The sequence below is a fragment of the Leopardus geoffroyi genome, chromosome D4, assembly GCF_018350155.1.
Source record: "Leopardus geoffroyi isolate Oge1 chromosome D4, O.geoffroyi_Oge1_pat1.0, whole genome shotgun sequence".
NCBI classification, from domain to species: Eukaryota; Metazoa; Chordata; class Mammalia; order Carnivora; family Felidae; genus Leopardus; species Leopardus geoffroyi.
Window position 1 is genome coordinate 55512628 of NC_059342.1, and position 24043 is coordinate 55536670.

At 46.5% G+C, this 24043-nt stretch overlaps 1 protein-coding gene across 2 annotated transcripts in view; it reads right to left on the reverse strand.

Annotated features, from left to right (window-relative positions):
- Positions 1-12029: 12029 nt before the first annotated feature.
- Positions 12030-24043, reverse strand: part of B4GALT1 (beta-1,4-galactosyltransferase 1) — a 55465-nt gene continuing 43451 nt past the window's right edge. The window contains exons 3-6 of one of the 2 annotated variants that reach the window (XM_045468702.1): positions 20088-20275; positions 17383-17505; positions 15228-15332; positions 12030-14988 (exon numbers count right to left, since the gene is read on the reverse strand). In XM_045468702.1, coding sequence (XP_045324658.1) covers positions 14856-14988; positions 15228-15332; positions 17383-17505; positions 20088-20275 — 549 coding nt within the window. In that variant the 3' untranslated portion in view covers positions 12030-14855. The remainder of the gene's footprint in view (positions 14989-15227; positions 15333-17382; positions 17506-20087; positions 20276-24043) is intronic. The other variant, XM_045468703.1, reaches the window with a different exon arrangement.

Here is a 24043-nt window from a genome sequence, read left to right on the forward strand (position 1 = left end):
TGTCTCCCTCTGTCTCTGCCCCTACCCCACTCATGGTCTGTCTCTGTCTCTCAAAAATAAATAAAACGTTAAAAAAAAAAAGTTTATGTAGAGGCCTTATCTGGGTTCAGTCATGTATACTGTCCAGATTGTCTCAGCAACACCTTAATTTCTCAAGGCTATGTCCTTGCAACAGCTTCCACTGTTGGAATAGTAGGCTCAAGTGTGCATTCCAAGGACAGGGGAGAGGGTGAGGAGTCTCTGATTGCCCAGGTCCAACTTGTGGATCAACTGGCAGTCACATGACCATATCTCCACATATGGTAGGACATTTAAAAAGTACATTTTTTTTTTAGGGCTTAGTTGTTTTTGGTGTTTTGTGTTTTTTTATCTTCTTTCTTTCTTCCTTGCTCTCTTTTTTAAAGAGAGAGATCATGAGCAGGGGAGAGGGGCAAAGGGAGAAGGAGAGAGAAAGAATCTCAAGCAGGCTCCATGCTCAGCATGGAGCTTGACACAGGGCTCAATCCCACAACCCTGGGATCATGACCTGAGTCAAAATCAAGAGTTGGGCACTCAACCAACTAAGCCACACAGGTACCCCTAAAAAGTATATTTCTATGTCATCACTGGATGAAAGAAAAAAAGTCTGTTGGAATTAGAAAAAAATTTTTAAGTAGAAACTATATAGTAAGAAACATGACACATAAAATTGTAAAATACAATTAAATATGTGCTTAGAGGGAAATTTATAAATGAATGTATTTAAATATATATCAAGAGCTAAGCTTTCATCTCAAACCATGAGAAGAAAAGAAAATTATACCCAAATAAAGTAGAAGGAAAATTTAAAAATTAGATCATAAATGAATGAAATGGAAATAAAGTACAATAGAACCAAAACCAAAATGTTTTTCCTTGAACAGACTTATATAAGATTGAAATGAAAAGGAAAAATAACTCCTTCAGAGATATGAAAACCTGAAGAGGATTTTATGAGAAGGAAACTTACCTACCAATCTCATTTATGAATATAAATGTAAAAATCCAAAACAACAGATTAATCAACCAAATCTTGCAGTATGTAAAAAGGTTAATAGATAATGACTAAATTGGTTCTGTTCTAGGGAATGTAAGGTTGGTTTAAGATTTGAAAACCAATTCAAGCAATTCACCTCCATTAAAAGAATAAGGGAGGGGTGCCTGGGTGGCTCAGTTAGTTGAGTGTCCAATTCTTGATTTGGGCTCAGGTCATGATCTCATGGTTCATGAGATCGAGCCCCACATTGGGCTCTGCGCTGGCAACACAGAGTCTGCTTGGGATTCTCTCTCTCCTTCCCTCTGCCCCTCCCCCTCTGGCCCATGCACCTCTCTCTCTCTCAAAATAAATAAATAAACATTTAAAAAAAATAAGGGAGAAAAATCACATCATCACTTTAATAGATGCTAAAAAATATTAATAAGGGGCACCTGGGTGGCTCAGTTGGTTAGGTGACCGACCTCGGCTCAGGTCATGATCTCACAGTTTGTGAGTTTGAGCCCCATGTCAGGCTCTGTGCTGCCAGCTCAGAACCTGGAGCCTGCTTCAGATTCTGTGTCTCCCCCTCTCTCTGTCCCCTCCCCTGCTCACACTCTGTGCCTGCCTCTCTGTCTCCCAATGATAAATAAACGTTAAAAGAAATTTAAAAACAAAACTTAATGAAATTCAACATCAATTCATAATTAGGGGAAATAACCTCTTAGCAAAAAAGGGACAGAGGGAATTTTCTTAATATGGTAACAAATAGCTACATAAAACTACATCAAATATCATTTTTTTTAAAGTAAGTTCTATGCCCAGCATGGGACTTAAACTCACAACCCTGAGATCAAGAGTCATATGCTCTACAGACTGAGCCAGTCAGGCGTCCCCAGCAAATATCATTCTCAATGGTGAATTAGTAAAGGTTTTCCTTTACATATCTGGATTTAGAACAATCAAAACATAAAGCAAATATAAGGGGGAAAACCCTACCTCTACTACTTCTACTCAACATTGTAATGGAGGCAAGAGATAAAAGCTATAAGGATTGGAAAGGAAGACACCTCATTTGCAGATGATAAGAAAGTGTACTTAGAAAATCCAAAAGAATGTAGAAAAATTATTAGAATTAATTAACAAGATTACAGAATACAGGGTCAATACACAAAAATCTATTGCATTTCCATATACCAGCAACAACAGAAAAATAAATTTTAAAAGGCTATTATTTATAACAGTATAAATATATCAAATAGCTAGGAAAAAATAATAATGTGTAAAGACCTCTAAATATAGATTTAAAAAGACCTAAGCCAAAAGAGGATTACATTGTGTTTATAGATTGGAAGCTCAATGTTTTATTTAATCTTTTTTTTATGGTAAAAAAATTAATATTTAGATTTAGCCAGCTGGACTCAGTTTAGATGATCGCAATTTTGTTGGCAACATCCAAAGCGTCATAGTCAGGAGCCAGTCAAACATATTTGCCTTCTTCTCTCCATCGGGCCTCATCAGAGTGTTGACCTTGGCCATGTCAATGTCATAGAGCTTCTTCACAGCCTCTTTTTTTTTTTTTTTTTTTTTCAATGTTTATTTATTTTTGGGACAGAGAGAGACAGAGCATGAACGGGGTAGGGGCAGAGAGAGAGGGAGACACAGAATCGGAAACAGGCTCCAGGCTCTGAGCCATCAGCCCAGAGCCTGACGCGGGGCTCGAACTCCCGGACCGCGAGATCGTGACCTGGCTGAAGTCGGACGCTTAACCGACTGCGCCACCCAGGCGCCCCTTCACAGCCTCTTTGATCTGGTGCTTGCTGGCCTTGATATTCACAATGATACAAGTGTGTTGTTGCCTTCTATTTTCTTTACAGGTGACTCCATAGTCAGGGGGAACTTGATGATGGCATAGTGGTCAAGTTTGTTTCTCCTGGGGGCCCTCTTTTGAGGCCTATTTTGAGGCACATACAATTAAATATGTGCTTAATTGTAGGCCCTCTTTTGAGGCCTATTTTGAGGCACATACAATTAAATATGTGCTTAATTAGGGGGCCTATTTTGAGGATATTTGGGCTGCCTTCAGAGACACAGTGTCTTGGGCAGTCGGAATGTAGGTGATGTGTGGATCTTTTTTTGTGACTGTGGATACCTTTCAGCACTGCTTTCTTGGCCTTCAAGTCCTTTTCTTTGGCTTGGCTTTGGGAGGGGCAGGGGCTTCCTTCTTTGCCTTTGGCGCCATCTTTGTGAAAGGGGAAGGCTCAGTGTTTTAAAGGTATCAAGTCTCCTTATAGTGATCCATAGACTTAACATAATTTCAATCAGAACCTCAGTAAGTGGGGTGATGGTGGTGGTGATTTTTGGTGGAACTTGACAAGCTGATTATAAGATTTATATGGAGGGGACCTGGATGGCTCAGTCGGTCAAAAGCCCGACTTTTGGTTTCAGCTCAGGTCATGATCTCATGGTTTGTGAGTTCAAGCCCCACAGAGCCTGCTTGGGATTCTCTCTCTCTCTCTCTCTCTCTCTCTCCCTCTCTCTCTCTGCCCCTCCCCCCACTCGTGCTGTCTCTGTCTCTCTCAAAATAAATAAACTTTAAAAATTTATAAAATTCACATGGAAATGCAACAGCCAAGAATAGCCAAGACACTCATGAAGAAAGGGAATAAAAGTAATTGAAAGGTATACTAAGACCATATGGTTTGCCACAGGATAGATTAATAGAGCAACACACCAGAATCGAGTCCAGAAATAGACCCTCACAGGTCAGGACATCTGCTTCATGACAAAGGTGGCACTGCAGAGCAGTGGGGGAAGGACAAATGATGCTGGGATTATGGGATATCTGTATGGGGAAAAAAGCAATTTACCCAGTGGCCTACAATGGCTATGTGGTGAAGTCAGGTCTTTTTTTCTTTTCCTTAAGTTTGTTTGTTTGTTTGTTTGTTTGTTTGTTTAAATAATCTCTACACCCAACATGGGGCTCAAACTCATGACCCTGAGACCAAGAGTTGCATGCTCTTCCAACTGTGCCAGCCAGGCATCCTGAGGTCAGGTCTTTGAACCCAAATATATCTGGCTTTAATGTAAGTCCATATCCTTTAAATTCTGCCAGTGGCCCAGTCACCTCCCAAAGCTGTCATGAGCCAACAGGACCAGAAGTTATGGGAGGGCTTTGTGAACTGGGGAGTGCTATGAGCACCTGTGGGAGAGGCTATATTCACTGAGATGATGACTGCCTTCCAGGTAAGTAGAGTGGCCTTGTCCCATAAGCCCTAAAGCCCCCTAAAGAGCTGGGTCTCTCTTCTCTCCTGTAAATTGCAGCTAGACTCCACATCCCCTTTAGAAGAGTGGCCCTCTGGCGCGCTACCAGCAGGGGAACCTGAGCGGGAGGCTGACATCTCCGCATGAAGTCTCAGGGCTGGAGCTCTCCTTGGGCACAGTGAGAGGCCGAGGCTCTAATGTTCCCTTGGGGTCTTTCTCCAGCAGTGTTGGGGAGAAAACAGGAGGTAGGCCACCAGAGACCCTTGGGACAAGTTTGTGTCTCACTTTGTGAGCTGAACTTTGTGTTTTTGCAGCTTCAGTCCAGGTGGTGAGGCAGACCGAAGAAGGAAGAGCAACAGGGCTTTCCAGGAAGGCTTGCAGCAAAGGCCTAGTTCCCTCTGGACTGCGATCTATGCCCCCGGGAATGCCTCCGGACTGCCGGAAGCTGTCTTTCCTTCCACCCTCCCCCTCCCTGGTTTCCTGGATGGACAAGGGGACCTTTGTTTCTGGCCTTCAGTACTGTGTTAAGCCCCACAGCAGCAACCTCAAATGGGCAGAAGGAGTGGGGGCAATAAACCCCCCTGGAGAGTTTTCCTAGAACCATGGCTGGCAGCCTTAAAGGGCCCTCACGGCCTCCACACCGTTTCTGGCCTTGGTCACCCATCAAGTCAATACGGGCCTGCTAGTCCAGGGCTTCATTAGGTCCCTCTACTGCCTGCCTCGGCCCAAAGCAAAGCACCCCCAGCAATGTCCTCACTTAAGAGTTGGTGGTGGGCCAGGGAAAGGCTTGGCAGGCCTTGTTTCCCATGAAGAAAAGCCTTGGAACAGTCTACTAGAGGGTGTGGGCAGTGAACCTGCAAGATCCAGCAGGCCCAAGACGGTGAGAGAGTGCCCACAGGCCCTGGACAACAGCAGGGCCAAGCTCATCCGCCAAGCCCACCAGTCACCAAGCCCAGGGTCAGTGAGAGACAAGAGTTGAGCCCCAGCACATGAGTCCGAGACAGAGCATCCAGCTGACAGGCAGAGCCCAGGCTGGCCTCTGAGCTTCAGTGCCTGACAAAACAGTCATGGTGGACAGTCATCTGTCCTCACCAGCAGATCTTTTTCCCTTATCACTGTTTCACTGTGGCTAGGTCAGCTTCTATCCAGAGCAAATCCCATGAAACATGAAGCACTGAGGGCTGGTGTCTGATAAAGTTAGACCCCAAGACCCGCTTTTTAACACTTTTGGTTCAGCCTGTCTAAAAATCATGAGTCATCAGACCAAAACACAGCCCTGGCTTCATTTAGGAAAGTGCCACTGGCTAAGAACGTCCGGGAGGATTGGGAATGGTGTGGCAGCTCCCCTCCTTTGGGGAGAGCGTGGATAGGAAGGGAGGATAGGTGCCAAGAAGGAAAAAGGAAGGCTGAGCAGAAGCCCGGGCCTCTCTCTCCACTCTCCACCACTCTCCACAGCCTTTGGAAGATACCATGGTGATCCCTCCTGGACACTGGGTGTTGGCCCAGGGCAGGGACAGGTACTGAGCAGTGGGATGAAAGAGCTGTACAGTCTGGGAACCAGGTTGTCACTTCCCAGAGTGATGCTTCCAGAGGCAGAAAGCAGCCCCACTTCTTCAGAGCCACGCAGCTCCTCAGCCCTTAGGGGTCTCCCTTCTTCCTTCCTTGTATCCCATGACCCGGGCCTCGTGCATCCTCGTGGGTGCGTTAACCACCCCATGTGTCTCCCAGACTGCGGCTGCACTACTGTCCCTGGTCCAGGAGCTGCTGTCATGCGGTACACCAGACTCCCAAGTCCTCTAAAACTAAGGGGGAAAACAAAACAAAATGAAAACACACAAAATAAAAACCATGCTCTTGGGCCCAGTGCTCAACCTACACTGCACCTGCCTTGGCAAAATGCTGCTGATGCCAGGCTCCAAGTAAGGGCCACATCTTCCCGCTGGGGTGGGGCACCGCTCAGCCTGCTGCTTCCCGTTCCCACCTGTACTGCAGAGAGAGTGTTGCTGAGTCTGGATGAGTGGCTGCATTCATGGTTCAATGGCCAGAGTCCTGGACTGGGGACTCAGGAGATGTGGGTCACACACTAACTCTGTGTGACCTTGTATAAGTCACATGACCTCCCTGAGCCTCAGTTTCCCGCCATGGGGATTACTGAATGAGCACGACAGAACAGGTGGGAAAGCACGAGGTGCGCCGATAAGGGCCCACATGCAGCAGTTCACCACGTCTATCTGCAGCCCCCACGCTTCCTCCCTCACTGCCTTTGGTGAGGTTGCAAAACTACAGAGTTGGGATCTTGCAGCTGGCCTGTCTCCTATGCTGCTGTTATCAGAGAAGCCAAAATCACTTACAGAGCAACGGGACACTTTCACACAAAGGGAGCACTTTGAAGTCCCCGCCAAAAGCCCAAGTCCTGGCTAGATAACCTCCCATAGCTCACTCACCCAAGGTGCAGAGAGCTCCGCCTGGCAGAGCCCTGTGGAGCCGAGCAGGGTGGTGCAGGGCTGGGCACACAATTCCTGGCACCCTACCAGATAAAGATTCAAAGTTAGAGCCGTACCATGGCCTGGTATCCCCCCTCCTCTGGCACATGCCCCCAGGCAGGGAGTTGTCCAGTACTCACATCTGGACCGGACGTGAGTCTACAATAGCTCCATGCCCAAACCTGTGTCAAAATCCAGATGTCAGGGCCTCCCTCAGCAGCAGAGCTCCTGGATTCTGGGGCCAAAGATCCATGGGCATTGGGGGTCTTCCTCACTTCCTCCTAGGCTCACACTCTTCACAGGGTCCTGATCAGGGGCCTCGGGCCCATCTTGCTCCTTAGGAGCCAGGGCACAGTGCCCCCTCCCATTCTTCTGTCCTTTGACAGTTTTATTATCCAAATATAACAGGCGTGAATGTTCAATTGTACACAGGAAAGAGTGGCAACAAATGTCCTCACTTGATTTTTCTAAATCTGAGAGACTAGCTAGAGGCTCATCAGCCCAAGTTGAGCTCCTGTCCAGCCTCCATTGAGCATCCCCACAGTATGCCACATCCCACCACATTGGGAACTGGGCACAGGCCTGCACCACTCCCCTGTAGGGGGAGCCCCCATCTTCCTTCCAAGTCTGGGCACTTGCAGGGAATGCAACCCCCCAGGGGACAATCCTGCTCATTCTTTCAATGGGGCCAGCACAGCGCTGTTAATAGCCCTCAGGCAACCCCTGAAACACTAAAGATGGTTACTCCTGAGGAGCCTAGCTGTACAGTCTGTGCAGAAAAGGGAAGATCATCTCCTCATTTTATTGCTCGTGCATCTGCCCCCACAAACAATTACAGAGTAATTTCTGCACTAAATTATTCATACATTTCCCTGCCATGTATGGAAAAACCATTCGGTAGTTTCCTTTTTTTCTTATACCTCTTCCCAATCGATAAATATAGATCTACTTCATCATTCTCAATGGTCACACTGTACTTAATTGCTGGGATGCACTTCATTTATTTAGCACAGTCCCCCATTGATGGTGGCTTCTAAGTGTTCAGTATTACAAGCAGTGGCAGGGTACACACTCGCATCTTAGTGCATGGCTTTGCTTTCTTCGGATAAACTCCTAGAAGCTGAATTGCAAGGTCAAGGGGTAGGTCCACTTTTAAGATTTACTTGTCTACAGTCCACTCTCAGAAAGGATGTACAATGCAGTAGCATGGGGATGGAGGTTCCCCCACCCTCACCAACACCAAGTCTAGGACCATCTCTCCCAAGTGTCCCTCCCTCCTGCCCTTCAGAACTCACTTGTGCTCTCCCTCCTGGCACTTAGGGGCCTTCCCCTTCATCTAGACAGAATTTATCTAGGTGACTATGTTATCCCCAGCTTGTCATTTCTGGCCCCAGCTTGTCATTTCTTCTTTTAAAAAGCCTCCAGCTTGACCCCTAGTTTCTGCCAACAGTAAATGGGAATCAAGGGGGCACTCTGGAGTAAGCGCCTCTTTGTCCCCCAGTCATGATAACCTGCCTGAGGCCAGGCTTCCCCTTCTTCCCCCAATCCCCCCTGGCAGCTTTGCATCTAGTTTCTTTAGGGAAGGATATTAGTCTTGGGCAAAGGTAGCAACTGTAAAGCCGGTTATCTGGGGCAGAGCACCAAGCTGGATTCAGCAACCAAGCTGAGTGCCCACGATTAGCAGATTCTCAGGTGGCACTCCCCACATGGCCAGCCCTTCTCACACGCAAAATCTCCAGGTGGGTGCTGGACCCCACACCACCATCCTCAGCCACCTCCAGAGCAAGATGAGGTCAAGTTTGGCCACAGGGAGCTGCCTCCTTTTTTAAAAACTGTGGTAAAGTATGCCGTCTTGGTCTTTTCAGGCTGCTGTAACAAAAATAGCATAGACTGGAGGGCTTATCAACAACAGAAATTAATTTCTCACAGTCCTGGAGGCTGGGAAGTCAAAGATTAAGGTGCTGGCAGATTTGATGTCTGGTGAGGGGCTGCTTCCTGGTTCACAGACTGCGCCTTCTTGCTCTAACCTCATGTAGCAGAAGGGATGAGGGAGCTCTCCAGGTCTCATTTACAAGGGCACTAATCCCATGCACGTGGGCTCTGTCTTCATGAGCTAACCACCTCCCAAAGGCCTCAGCTCCAAATACCATCATACTGGGAATAAAGTTTCAACGTGAATTGGGGGGGGGGGGGGCACACTCACTCTATAGCATATATATATATATATGGGTGTGTGTGTGTGTGTGTGTGTGTGTGTGTGTATAACATGGAGTTTATCATTTTAACCACTTTTAAGTACACAGTTCTGTGGCATTTAGTACATTCCTATTGTGCAACTATTGCCACCATCCATCTCCAGAACTTCATTTTCTACAACTACAACTCGGTACTCATTGAACCCTAACTTCCATTCTTCCCTCTACTCACTCTCCCCTACAGCCCCTGGCAACCATCACTCAACTTTCTGTCTCTATGAATTTGACTACTTAGGTACCTCACATAGTGGAATCACGTAATATCTCTCCCTGTGTAACTGGTTTATTTCACTTAGCATAATGTCTTCAAGGTTCATCTATGCCATAGTATTTGTCAGAACTTCCTTTCTTTTTAAGGCTGAATGATATTCCATTTTATGTACACACCACATTTTGTTTATCCATTCATCCCTTGATAGACACTTGGGTCATCTCCACCTTTTGACTATTGTGAATAAGTCTGCTGTGAACATGCGTTTACAAGTATCTATTCAAGTCCTTGCTTTCATTTCTTTTGGGTATATATCCTGAAGTAGCAATTACTGGATCATATGGCAATTCTATGTTTAATTTTTTGAGGAATCACCATGAGATATTCCATAGGTGCTATGCCATATTATATTCCCACCAGCAGTGCACAGGCGTTGGAATTTTTCCACATGCTCAGCAATGCTAATTTTGATTTTTTGATAACAGCCATCCTAATAGGTATAAAGTGGTACCTCAGTGTGGGTGATTTGCACAGGGCAGGCGGGGCCGATCCTGCTATTTTTATAAATGAAGACTCAGAGATAAAGTGACTTCCTTCAAGGTGATAAGAAGGGTTAACCTCAGGGACAAAAGGAAACCCAAATCAAGGCACTTCCTACTGGGAGAAGGGCAGAACTATGGGGAAACCAGAGGTGGAGTCTGAGAGCAAGTCCTAAAACAGAAGAGCAAACCAAGGGCTCAGAGACGGCAGTCCACTTGCCCAGAGTTACACAGTGAATGGGAAGGCAGAAAGAGCCAGAAGTAATGATCACTGTTTACATGGCTTTTTCCTGGCCATCTTCCCAAGCCCCCTGCCTGGTGAGCTGGCACACATCTTGCTCAAAGCCAGACGTCCTTGTGGTGACATGTCCCTGTGGTTTCTGGCCTACTGACCCTGTAACTACCCATAACAACCATGTCCCAAAGGTTTCTCTGCCTCACAGCCCGGGTACAGGTCCCTGAGCCCAGATGAAGGCAATAGCCACATTCCCTGCCCGGGGACTCTGCCAGAGAAGGAAATGAGGCTTGTCTGGCATGACTGGCTCAGCCAGACAAACCTCATTTCCTTTCTGACAGGGTAAATAAGTTCCAGTTCTAAGAAATCGGCCCCTAGGAATGTGCAAACTCTCACCTCCTGGAATAAACAAGAGGAGGGGAGACTGGAAGTGTGGTGAAGACTTGGTAACACTTAGAACTTGGGCATCTTCTCATTTCCTTGACCTCTCCCTACACACAGCTTCCCTCTGGTCACCAGCAGCAAATACTCCTACTTTCGGGAGGTTCCACTCGCATACCTCCACAAGGACCCAGTGACCTGGGCACCATCGCCCTGCCTCTAAAAGTTATTTGTAAGTCAGTGATTTGGCATCCAGGTCACAGTCTCCCATGGAAGAAAGGTACTGTGTAGGGGGGCCTGGTGCCCACCCAGTCCACACTGCATGACTCCTGAGCTCTGCCTGGCTCAGACTTGGTCTGGGTCCATGTGGAGTGGGAGATGAGACAGAGCACATCTCAAGGAAATGGCCAACCCCCAGGAGCCTGTCTGTGGCCCCCTTCCTCCTGCCATCATCCCTTCCTGGCCCCCTCAGAGCCCACCATGGGGGTTCAAGCCCCCTTCCTTCCCAGTGCTGCCATTCCAAACACCTTTACTCAGGTGAGGCAGGGAAGGGGAGGGAAAACCCCACCGGTGAGGTCCTGAGTGCCTCCAGATTTGGAGTGGTCACATCACAGCACTAGGAAGAAGCAACAGTAGGATTTGAACCCAGGCACTCCGGTCTCTCATAGGCACATGTCAGGTATGTTATGCATGTTAGTTTGTATGTATTTGTGCGGATATGTGCATCTCTGGGGACAGAAGGTGCTTCACTTCACCCAGACCTTACAGCTTGCAAAGGCAGCACTTTGTTGAAAGGATCAGAGTCCCCTGTTCAAAGGTCAGATCTGAGCCCAAGGCCACCTCTGTTCAGGTCTGAGGCCCCTAGGGGTCCTTTCAGCAGTCACAAGGATGGGTGGGGATAGCCAGATAGCATTGGGGGGCTATACAGTGCTGCCCTTACTGCTCCTGTTTCCCAATTGGTCCCACGTTCACAGCTCCACCAACCTGGACAGCAAGGGTGCCCTCTCCTTCATACCGGTCTCCTCTGACACATTTCTTCCAGATGCCAAGTCAATCCAACCAGCACCTTAATACGTTGCTGGTACCTGATCCTGGGGGTGATGAGAAGGAGAAGGCACACAGGGTACTTACTGTCTCAAGTCCTTGAGTCACAACTAAGACCCTGTAGAACATCTGTTTAAATGTCCTGGGACTGAAAAGAAATCTTACTTCATATGGTACCATTTAAGTTACTCTGCGAACACCTGTGTAAATGGCTCTGTGAAGGATCTCGGAACTCTCATGGTGACTGCCGAATACAGCAGAATGTGGCCAGAGAACTGCTAGTGGAAATTCTATTTTGAAGTGGTACTAACTACTATGTAGTAAGTACCTGTGAGGTGCCAGTCATTATTTTAGACCCATCATCTCTTTTAAGCCTCAGAAAGTCTAGGTGCTATTATTTCCATTTTCAGGTAAGAAAATGAGGCTCAGACTGGGAAATGGCTGATTCCAGTGAGGTGTGTGGAACATAGTCAGGTGAGGGACCACCGCCACCCCCAGCCATGACCCGCCCCCTTGTGGCAGACCTCTGCTCTCCTCTGATCCTCCCAGCAGGCAGTCCCAATCATTTCCCTCCGGCCCAGAGAGCCCAAACCCCTTACTTAAATCAGAAAAGAAACCACCTGAGGTTACAAAGATAAGGTCATTTATTCACGTTATATTACTGGATTTTAAAGACAAAAATACAGTTCTGTTTTGAACACCAAGGTCAGACATTCCCCCCTCCCACTTACAATGGTAAACGCATACATTTGCATACATGGGAGATCGAAATACACAGCACAACAGGTCTCTGGGACAGGACAGCTGCCGTACTGGCTGAGTGGGGCACCCTCGCCCAGCCCTGAGGTCAGCAGAGACCCTGCCCAGACTGAGAGCCAGCACCAGCATTTCTTCTACCCTCTCATGCCACCTCTGCCTTCTAATCTTTCCCAAAGGCCAATTCACGGGGTCACCAGCATCGGGATGGACAGAAACAGAGAAAGACACAGCACATAACAACTTCATGGTGACACCTTCCAGGTGAAGGAAATGCTCCCTGAACCCTCAGCCCTAACCTCCTCAGGGAAGAAAGAGGACCCACAGCATCTTATAAACCAGGCAAGCATCCGGGCCTAACCTTGGGCCCAAGTGGGCCCCATGAAAGCACCAGAAGGTCAGCAAGTGGGGAACAGGTGAAGCAGAAGCCCCCTTGGTTCTGAGAACGAACCACACACTTGACTATTCCAGTGGAACATGAAGGAAAGTGTAACAGGAAAACAGGAGGAAAAAAAAAAGTCAGAATTTTTTTGTAAGAGTAAAGTATATAATAAAGAAGTTACCACTCAGGATATTTGTCTCCCTTCTTTTAAGGCACTTTGGAAAAGCCAGGATCTGGGGACAGAAGGAGAGGAGAGGTCTTCATTCTTTGTATTTCCCAAAACTCCCTCTCAGGGCGGTCATTCCTGGTTCCACTGACACCCCTGTCAAGGAACGGGGGACTGACCGAACGAATACTCTTCGCATAGCCCAGCTGCTTCTGCAGTGGAAAATAATTTTTAACCAATACAAAGGCTTCTGGAAAAGAACCATGGTAGCATCCAAGATGCTCAAAGCGATAAAGGCACAGGTAAGACCAGGTCTGGACACCAGTTCAGCCTCCACACTGAGGGCTGGCTTCCAGGAGGCCAGTGGTGGGGCTCTGGGCTGCCACCAGCTGAAGGGTCAACCCTGGGATTAGATAGCTGACTCTTTTTGCCCTTAGCTCAGGCTAGACCCGACAAGGGCAGCCAGTGGTAGCAACTGCCTTGTGCATCCCACCCCAGGCAGTCCTCGCTCTCCCCCAGGAGAGGTGGGTCTGGGGAAGACACCCCCGTGGATCAGCCTCCCTGGAGTGCGAGCACCTGCTAAAAACCTGAAGGGGACTGGGAGGCTTTAGGCACCAGAGTGGTTGTAAGGGAGTGTGGGAGGGTTCAGCTGAACTTTCTAGATCTCTAATTAAAAGGCACATTCATGCTGGAGAATGAATAGTCTGTTTGACCCTGAGTGCCACAGGCAAGTTTTAGGGAACAGGCAAGAGGCAAAGGAACAAAAACGGAGAAGAAGGAAGGAGAAAGGAGACAGAAAGGAGAAAGGAGAAGGGGGGAGGAAGGAGAATGGGTCCAGCAAGGTAGGCCAGGCAATGTGGCTAGCACAGTGAAGGAGGTGGCCCCTGGACTCCACAGGGGCCAGAGCAGTGATTTCCTCCCCCGCCCCAGACTAAGGGCCAGTAAACAACCTGATTGCTATCATTTAGAACTCCACAGCCTAGGGCCCTAAAGGGAGGTCCCAGGGTCAGTGGGAAGAGGGGTGGAGGAGGTTCCCTCCCACCTGGGGAGGGTAGGGAGGTGGGGAGCTCTGCCTGGCAGATCTAGGCTTTTGCCTCCCCCAGAGGTCTAGCAGGATAACTCTGACCAGGGAGGTCTTGCCCTCAAAGGGCCCAAAAGTGATTTTGCTCTTTACAAAACCTGACCTGCCGGCCAAATCGGGCCACTACAGCATATGCTATTTTTCCCACTAAAAAATGCTCAATCCCCTCCCTACGTTTAAAACACCACAATAAAAATACATAGGAAATTCAAGTTTATATAGCATGCTCAGAAAAATAAATTGTCATGATTTAACACTAAACAGCTATGCAAATCTGGGTCAACACAAAATCAAGCTAGATCATAATAAAACCCGATTTGTTCTTTCTTTAAAATACTACAAACTGCTTTTTAAAAAAAAAAAGTCTTTACATTCAGAAATCAGACAATCTGGAGAAAGGCCACTGAATTTGAGGACACTCAAGGCTTTTGCTCTGATGGCTAACGTTGCCTTGGAATTCACACGTTAGCAGGGCAAAAGGTCGAAGGCTCAAGTTTTAAAATTCTTTTGCTAAGAAAAGACATACGCACACAAGTGATTGTGGTAGCTGCATACTGCTAAAAGGTGGGGGAGGAGTAAAATGAGAAAGGTCGAGATTGCGTTTTTCTGTTAGAATATGCAAACAAAAAAACATCACACCGATCCGATTTCAGCAGCACTCTCCAATTTTTCATGAAGTAATAAGAATACCACAATTTAAAGCGAAATTCTTACCTATTTCACAACAGATTAGGAGTTTATCACTGGAAATGAGTCCCACAGTCACCAAATTTGGGGCTGTGTACTGATTCTTTGGGGTGACACTGTGAACATGCCGAGATTCCCCCAAAGGCTGATAGTTTCTACATTTACAAACACCTCATAGAGCTAAGAAGTCACATGCCGAGCCAAGTTGGGGGCAAAATATCCCACTCGTCCTGGTCATCTGGAAAGGCATCTGAATGATGACTGGAGGGGACCTATCACTCTGGTTGTTAAGAATGAAAGGGACTGGCCCAGCAGATTGGCGGAGACACACAGCAGAGGTCCCTGGCCATTTTCAGGTCTCTTATTAGTGTACCAAAATGCTAGCTCGGTGTCCCGATGTCCACTGTGATTTTGGTATACAACGGGTTTCTCTCTATGTCCAACACCTTGTAACTGAGTGTGTTCAAACCGTCAGAGAGCATTGTCTCCTTTGTGTGTGCAATTCGGTCAAACCTACAAGAGAAAAACAGGCAAAGGGTTGGTGTCAAAACAAAAATCTCAAGAAAAAAAAACATGAAACATTTGTCCTTCATTGCCCCCCCACCCCACCCCACCACCTAGTCTACTCTACCCAACTCATGGACAGATCCCTCCCTTTCCCTTGAGGCCTAGAGCCCTCACCAGAGCCTCATTCCTATAGCCTACCCCACCTGAAAGGGGAAAGAAAGAATGTAAATGAACATAGAACACACCTCTGAGGATTGGGTTCATTTTTCTTGTCTCTTGAGTGGCGGATCATCCGGCACTTGCCAACCACAGCATTTGGGCGAGAAACAGACATGCCTCTAAAAACTAACCTGCAAGGAGTGAAGGGACAAGTCGTCACTGCAAAGCTGCCATAAGGCTTGGGTCCGACAGCCCCAGACTGTTGCCCCATCCGCCATCTTGTTCACTGTTCTCACTCAGCCCATACCTTAGCTCACTGTGGCATCAGTTAAAACTCACGCTAATTCCCTGTGCCCTTTGACCACTGGTCCTGTAGTTTGTGTTGGTTGGGGAGTGTTCTGTGCCAGGCACTGGGGGTGTCTACCCTCACAGAACTTACAATGTGGACTTAGAACATAGGGCCACCAGTGCCAGGATGGAGGTGAGGAGGGGAGGTGGTGGTGGGGAGCACAGAAGGAGAAGCCACTCACTCTACCTGAGCAAGACTAGGCAGAGCCAGCTATGAAGACGAATGGGTGCCCACAGAGCATTTAGGGAAGTCGGGACAGCACAGGCAAAGGCAGGGAGCCAGAGCAAACACAGGGCCCTCGGGGAACAACAGAAGCTTCTGGGGACTGGTGGAAAGAGTCTGGGGTAGAAAGTGGTCAGAGATGAGGCTGGAAAGAAGGGTGAAGGCTAAATCATGGAGGCCTTCTCAGAGCTTTTCGCATCTCATTTTTCAGATCCGTGCCAGTGTCTGAAAGGGGTAGAATATACAGTTACCCAAAGTTTTTGGCCAAAGGGAGGACTCTCTGATAAGCACTGTTAAGAATGGAGAGCAGAGAACAAGATTAGAGGCAGCCAGAACAGGGTGGAAGGTTCTGTGTAGATCTGGGGGAAAGGAATGAGGACCACAACCAAAGCCTTGACACAGCAGGAGCACAAGTTGGCTAAAAAGCAGGACTGGCTGGTCCTGGATAACTTAAAGGTTTCTGGTCTTGTCTCCCTCAGCGCCTGGCACACGGCGAGTTAGGTCCTTTATCTTTCAAGAAAGCTGCTCCCCCAGCCACCCATCCTTCTAGTCCCTCCACCCTTGGGTGTCCATTCTCAGGGCTCCCTTCCCACTAACCCTCTTAACTGCTTGCATCTGTGGTGTCACATCAGCCCCTAACACCATCCTGTGGGTCTGAGGTTTGCCCAGGTGGTGCTGTGGAAGCAAGTTTGTTTCTGTCTGGACCCCTGTCTGGGGCTTCAGTGTCCTCCCCATCGGGCCTGTGTGACACAGTGCTCTGTCTGAAGATGCCTGATAATCAATCCGCATCCTCTAAACCTCAGGTTTTCTTCCAGGTTGATAGTAAAGACCTGGGTCTATGACAGGTTCTCACACAAAGCTAAACTTGACTGACTTGGGTGCTGCTCTGACAGACACCTTCTGTTAATTGATCAAATTAAGGTACTCCAATTCGGGAAGGAGCTAGGGTATATTCTGATATCAAGCTCAGTGACAAGCTCAGACTAGCTCCCAGAGGGAGAAGTTACTTCTTATCTGGAGATGGCAGGGTTGAAGTTTCCACTGTCAGGGAGAACTGGGCAGAATGTGGTTTCAAATGCCACTGGTGTTTTGTTTTGTTTTTTTCTTTTTACCATCTGCAATGACAATGCACATGATAAAGGAGCCCTGGGGGTGTGGATGGGGCGGACAGGGCTGGTAGAAAATAGTGGTTGTTGGGGCTGGGTGGGTCCACAGAAGTTCATTATACTACTCAGTCCTCTTTTATGTTTGTTAAAAATATTCCAAAATAAACAAATAGCACAAAGATTTTGTAAAGGAACTTAGGATCCTGCCCAAAGAAACTTGTTTCATAATCAAACGGGACCACAATGAGATGCTGAATTTTTGCAAAGGGCATGTTTACTTCTTTAGGACAAAATGGCATGTGGGATAAATCAAAGTAAACCCAACCCTTTATTTGGTTCTCATTTTGCATGTTCCAAGGCTAATGCAAAAATCACAAAAGCTAAACTTCCTAAAGACATTTTTCAGCACCTGTAGCACCTACAGCAGGGCACATCTAAGAATTTGGGCTGAGTGGGGACTACATCCTTCCCAAGGGTCAATCCTTGCAGAATAATCAGACACTGATTGAAAAACTGGAAGTGAAGGGAGACAGGGGAGAAAGACATCTGAGTTGGGACAATTACCTGTTAAAAATGTCATCATCTTCACCTCCCCAGCCCCAATAATTATTCGGAAATCCATTGATGGTGAGAAATTGCTGTTTACTTAGAGCAGAGACACCTCCAAAATACTGAACATAAGGTAGGCTGGGGGAAAAACACACACGCACGCACACACACAAAGAAAACCAGTGGTTAGTAAGTTTTGACTTTCAAAATAAAGCATGCTCAAAGCACAAATAAATGCTTCTGAAGTTATTTTTATTCTCTGGAACTTATAAATTGGGGATTTATAAGGGTTTTCTTTGTTCTGTTTTTATATATCAGTAGAGAAGACACAGAAGTCAAAAAGTAGAATTTGCTCTAAGAATATTGTGTTGCTTCTATGGTTACCTGGAAAATTAGTCAATGACGAGAGAGCATAAGCGCACTTCCTGTGCCCCATTCAGGAAACTGCTTCCCATGTGTCCTGCTCCTGCATGAGAAATGCTTATCCAGGAGGTCCTGGAAACCGAGATTGTGGTAAAGCCTCCCTGTGCCCACCCTGTCATGCCCTCCCTTTCCACCCTCAGCCCATCTACCAGTCTAACTTTCATTCTTCCACAGGTATACTGGCTTGAACTCTGACCCCAACAGTCAAAATAGCGTTTCCGAAAATTTGCCAAAATAAAATTTTCTAGGAAATTTCTACCACATCCCGACTTAGCAAAATGTATAATGGTGAATCTATTTTGATACATTTTCAAGAAATGGGGCATCAGGGCTCTCATCTTTCCACACCTTTTTGTATTTTACTATATTTTTAATGTTTATTTCTTTATTTTGAGAGAGAGCGTGTGTGCATGGGTGCTAGCATGAGCAGGGAAAACACACTGAGAGAGAGGGAGAGTTAGGATCCCAAGCAGGCTCCGGGCTGCCAGCGCTGAGCCCGCAGAGCCCAACACGGGGCTGGATCTCAGGAACTGTGAGATCACAACCTGAGTCGAAACCAAGAGTCAGAAGCTTAAGTGACTGAGCCACCCAGGTGCCCCTATAGTTTACTATTTCAACGGTTATGAATCATAGGCTTCTGAAGGATGCAGACGGAGCACCAATGAGAAATGTTAACACTCAGATCATACCCGGAAGCCAGGCAAAGGCTTTCCTATGGGTCCTTTAAAGGCTGTGGTTTTGGGATGACCTTGTATGCAGCACCAAACCACACTAGGGCTCTTACTGGAATCCAAAGAGACTAAAATCCATCACACAATTTAAGGAAAACTAACTCAGACTTGAAGGGGAAAGTCAGCCAAACCATACAGAGCATATGAAAAAAAAGCTGCAATGATTATTTTCAAATACATTCAGGACATTGGACTAGAAGTATCCATGAAGATCCAGAAGGGCCTGCTTTAATGAGTCAAAGGTAATCTATCTATAATTAGGTGTCATCAGTTAAGGGCCCAGTTACCCACCTTTGGACACACGTCACACAACCGTCTGCACCTGATTACAAGTGAGGGTTTGAACCAGGTGGCCAGGCCACTAAGGTTTGTCACGATCAGCGTTTTTACAAAAAAAGGGACTCTTCGTGACCTCACAGGGAAGCGCATGCCGAGCTGATGAGATTCAGTTTGCTGTCTGTGTTTTCTCTGACCAACCACCTCATCCCCCAAGCCTGACTGGTTCTGGGTAAAACAAGCACGGTGCTGTGGCAAAGAATGAGGTCCTTACCACCACGCTTCAAGGGGAGAAATTAAGAGGGGACAGGGTTTGAGCCTGTGTCTCTTAAAGAGAAGAAGATACATAAACAGGGAAGAGGGGAGAGGGCACAGGGTGATGTTTAGAGTCAAATTCTCCTCACAGCATCCTTAGTTTCATAGCCGTCACTGCCCCCAGCAAGGGAAGACAGAAAGAAATGGGAATAAAAGGAGTCTGAAAGAAAGCATTCATATCTAAACCAAGGGACTGCTGACTGGCACAGGCCTGCCACACCACGGCAGCGCACCCAGGCCGGGGATGCCTAGCACATGGGGTCTGCAGCACAGCTTCCTGGAGCTTCAAGCTAACGTAGAGCAAGGAGGGAAAGGTCAGTATACTCAACTAATAGGTGATTTTAAACAATTCTATGTTAATATAAACAGGGATAATTATGGAGCAAAATGCAGATTTATTTTTTTAAGATAAAAAAAAAAAGACTACATAAGGCTATTTTCCATCTATGACCTTATGCTTTAGATTATACTATTGCTCTTAGAGAGAGGCATTGGCTGACCTCTCACTAGAGGCATTTTGGTGGGAAAGTTTGGGTCCTCATGCTTAAACAGAAGCCTGTGCTTTGCAGGGAAACAGTATCATGTTCCTTCTTAAAGTACCAAGGTATATCTGCCAAGGTACCCAAACCCAAGAATCTACTAGGGGAAAATGAGTCCAATTTGCTTCCCAAACTGTGTAGGGAAGAGGACAGAAGAAAGCAAGGAAATAACAGCATCTGTTTGGAGCCTAAAGGCAAGAGCCATCCCAAACATAAAAACTCTTCTTGCCTGGATGTGTAGAGGTAGGGGTGTTTCTGAACTTCACTTTTCTTCTCAAGTTTTACGGACTTTGGGCTTAAAAAGCACCCAGTTCTCAGAGGAAAAATTCTCCTCCAAGAACCTAAAGAGACACTCCTGGGCTGCAGGAATTGCATTTCCTAGTCATCATGTAAGAGTGAAACATGTTTCCTGCAGATTCTGGTGAACATCTCTTACCTAAATCCAAACTTATCCATTGCTACAGAAATGTGCCGTGGCTGTGAAAAACACCTGTAGGCATTATGATCATTCATTGGAATGAGGTCCACGTCGCTAAACACAAAGCAGTTGTAGTCATAATCCTTCAAGGCCTCTTGAAAGCCAATGTTGAGGAGCTTGGCACGATTGAACATGGTTTCTCCAGCCTGGTGCACAAAAAAAGAAGTGATATCAGATGCCATAAGGCCAATGAGCAGAACACTCCCAGGGACTGGTGACTTTGTCGACTACATGGGATCATTAGTCCACTCATTTTTCTGCTTTCACTTTACAAATCAATACGGAATGGCATGCCCTGAGTCAGCAATCCCACTTCTAGGAACTACCATGTGGGACTTGCAAATATGCGAATAAGAACAACTTGCTCACCACGGGATTTTCATCACAGCAAAAGACTGCAAACAATGACATAAGCTTTTGCTAGGGAACCAGTTAAATAAATCATGTAATAACCATATAATGGAATAGAATTGTTCAAAAAAATAAGGAAGCTCTAAAAGGAAATTATCTCCAAGATAGTATTGTTAGGTGAAAAGGTACTTAGACCTATGTGTCATATATTTACATACTATATATAGACTAATTCCCATGAAGACACCCAGGAAACTGGTGCCTATTGGACTTTTTACCCTTCTCCCCTCTTTGTATGGTTGATTATGGTTTGATCACCACATTGTGTGCCCCTTCGAGATGTCTATTATTAAACTAGGTACCAGAGAAATATGGTGAGCCCAAGTCAATCTCTGCCCTCATGGTGCTCACAACGTAGGGTGGGAAGCAGTGTGATACACACTATGATAGAAACAGGGTGTATGAGAGAGAAGAGGACACATACTTCAGGATGCCAACCACTGGGTCCTGAAGCACCAAGTCTGTTGGTGCAAAGGTACTTCATATTTTATTTACTTGTTTATTTTCAGTCTCCCCCACTAGAATAGAAGCTCAATGAAAACTGGAATTTTTAACTTTTTATTTCCCCAGTTCCCAGAACACTGCCTGGCATACAATAAGAGCTCAATAAATAACTGCTGGATGGATGGATGGATGGATGGATGGATGGATGGATGGACCAAAGGATGGGTTTCAACAAACAACGGCAGATGAAAATTCTTCTAGGAAGCTTCAACCAAAGGGCTCCCTCAGGGTCACCACCATGGGGCTCTGTCCTTACCAACTCGCACAGCCCCAGGGTAGTAAGGACAGTGATAGCATCGACACTACCATTCTTACATTTAGCAGTCCACAAGCCCTTCCATACGTGCATCTCATCCCGGCCAGAATCCTCCCAAAGATGCCAGGAAGGAACTAAGGCACATAAGCAACACAGCTGGTGCTGGACCCAACACTGTGAAATCCGCATTTAGTGCTCCTTCTCAATATCTCTTGGGATCAACAAGATCAGAGCCCTCTACTTTGGGGGAAAATATACTCACAAGAGCCTACAGTGGCTACACAATCCAAAGGTGGGATACCCAACATCCACTCTCCAGGCCCACAAGAGAAGATTTGGAAACTGGTGCTTTATAAGGCTACCTGTGTGAGTACAGAGCATATGGATGGTGCCACAGCTACCCAACCTCAGGTGGGTGACTCAGAAACGAAACCACTTAAGAAACACGAGTACCAGGAAGTCAGATAGAGTTGCCAAGAGAAGAGTGAATGGATTAAGGAAGTATTTTACACAAGAGCTCCTTTGTTCAGCCCATGACAAAGCTTTCTAATCATGCATGGGGAAAGGAGAAGGCCAGGCCCAACAGCACATACTGTGTTCTGTGGTTGTCCCCACCAGTTAAGAGTCATTCAAAATCCTGCCTTCAGCTAATTCTCTGTATGTCCTGAGGCAAAAAGAAGTTTAAAGTTTAGAAACCAGATTTGAAAACTATAAAACTGTTATAATCACTATTATTACAACACACTGCTAAAATTAATTGGGATATATAACATGAAAGGCATCGGATAAGTGTCTGACATGCATTTAAACATCTCAACAATCTTGTAACAACCTTCATCCCAACCCAGATTTACTTCATTCTTGCCATACCCTTCTGCCTTCTGGCAATGGGGGGAGAGGCCTGCACCTGGTACTTTCCTTCTTGCTCCTCTAGCCCCATCAAGACCCTAAGAATTAGCTTTCTCTAAATATTTTAAAACACAATTCAACCCCATTGAACACTTTTCCAACAACTGAAAGGGTGTCCCAACAAAGCCTTTTCACACCTGTATAGCAGACCCCCAAGGATAGCTGCCCAATGCTCCTTTCTCTTGGTACATTCTCTAATGACAGGGGCAGGGAGCTCGTGCTGGCCATGCCCAAACGACAGGGCCTGGTCTGCTAGCCATGACTATTTGAGTTAAGCAGATGTTTGACCTGGGACTATACTATGCATTTTTCCTCTCCCGGGAACTGCACATTTGGAACCATGAATGGACACCTCTGGTACCATGCCCCAAGAACAATGGCAGCCTAGAGGAAAAACCCAAGGGAGCAGATCTATCCTACCCTTTTCTCCATATGTATAACAAGCTCCTTCAACTCAATAAGGCACTTCAGTGTCTGGTCCACCCTTAAAATTAGTCAGGCAGTTTCCTAAAATAGCTTGACCTGTATGTCACTCCTCTCATCCTGGCCTCATCTCTGTGACCCTGGAAGAGGGAGAAGGCAGGGTTCTTTCTTGCAGGTATAATTCCTTACTAGGGCCCTTAGGAACATCAGACCAGCTGAATGGTAGATACGGAAAGTATGTCTTCCCCTTCCTCCCCTAGGATTATAGAAAAGTCAACTCTAGGCTTCCTTGGGTGAAATGGTATAACACTTTTGGGTAACTTTCCTGATAAGAAAGACAGGTCCTGGCAAGCCTGCCAACCTCCCACCAGTAACAGGAGGTGTTCATTCCTCTCCAGGGGATGGGAAGACATCCAGGCCTCATTCCTGTCCCTTCTCATTGGGCACATGCATCCAGTGTTTTTGCTACTTCATTTGCTCGGGTAAATATTTATCAAGCACCACTACTGTGCAGCCAAGCCAAAAACACAGTTGTGACAGACACGTGCATTTTTATCCCAAGAATGCCATCTTCTTCGCTTACTAGCTATGTGACTTTGGGCAAATCATACCTCTCAGGCTCCATTTCCTCATTTGGTTACTTGGATGACAACAGGTGAATTTTCTTAAATTTGACAATGCATGAAAAGGCCTTTGCACATTGCCTGACAACAAATGTTGACTACTATCATTATTATAGGAGTAGGTCTTCCTATCCATCTTGAACAGGCAGAGCTTTCAATACGTCTCCCAGAAATCCAACATGGACACTTCTTCTCTAGTGTTTGTGTGTGTCCTTCGAATCAGCTCCAAGAGCCCTCCTAAATCTTGCTTCTCTGATGGGAGGATTTCTAAAAAGGATTAGGGTTCAAGTGAGTGGCTCACATGATTAGAATCTCTACAGCAGCAGAAGAAAGAGACACCTTTAGAAATGTATCATGTGCTTGGGAAGTCACACACGAAGAATAACTGATGCACCGAGATCAGGGTTCCCTCTGAAAAACTGAGCTTTTCAGTGTAGGCTTCATCTTATGTTGGTCGATAAGAGTTATATGTACCCCAGGGGCGCCTGGGTGACTCAGTCGGTTAAACCTCCAACTCTTGGGTTTCGGCTCAGGTCATGATCTCACGTTTAGTGAGTTCGAGCCTCACATCAGGCTCTGCACTGTCAGATTCTCTCTCACTTGCACGCTGTCTTTCCCTCTCTCTCAAAATAAATAAATAAGCTTAAAAAAAAAAAAAAAAGAGTTACACATATCCCTTCCTTCTAGGCCAACTGGCTCCTCTTAACAGGAGACAATAGGAAGAAAGAAGACAGTTCGATAACAATACGACTGTTCCCGCAGGTGGACAGGGAAGTCGTCTCACTGAC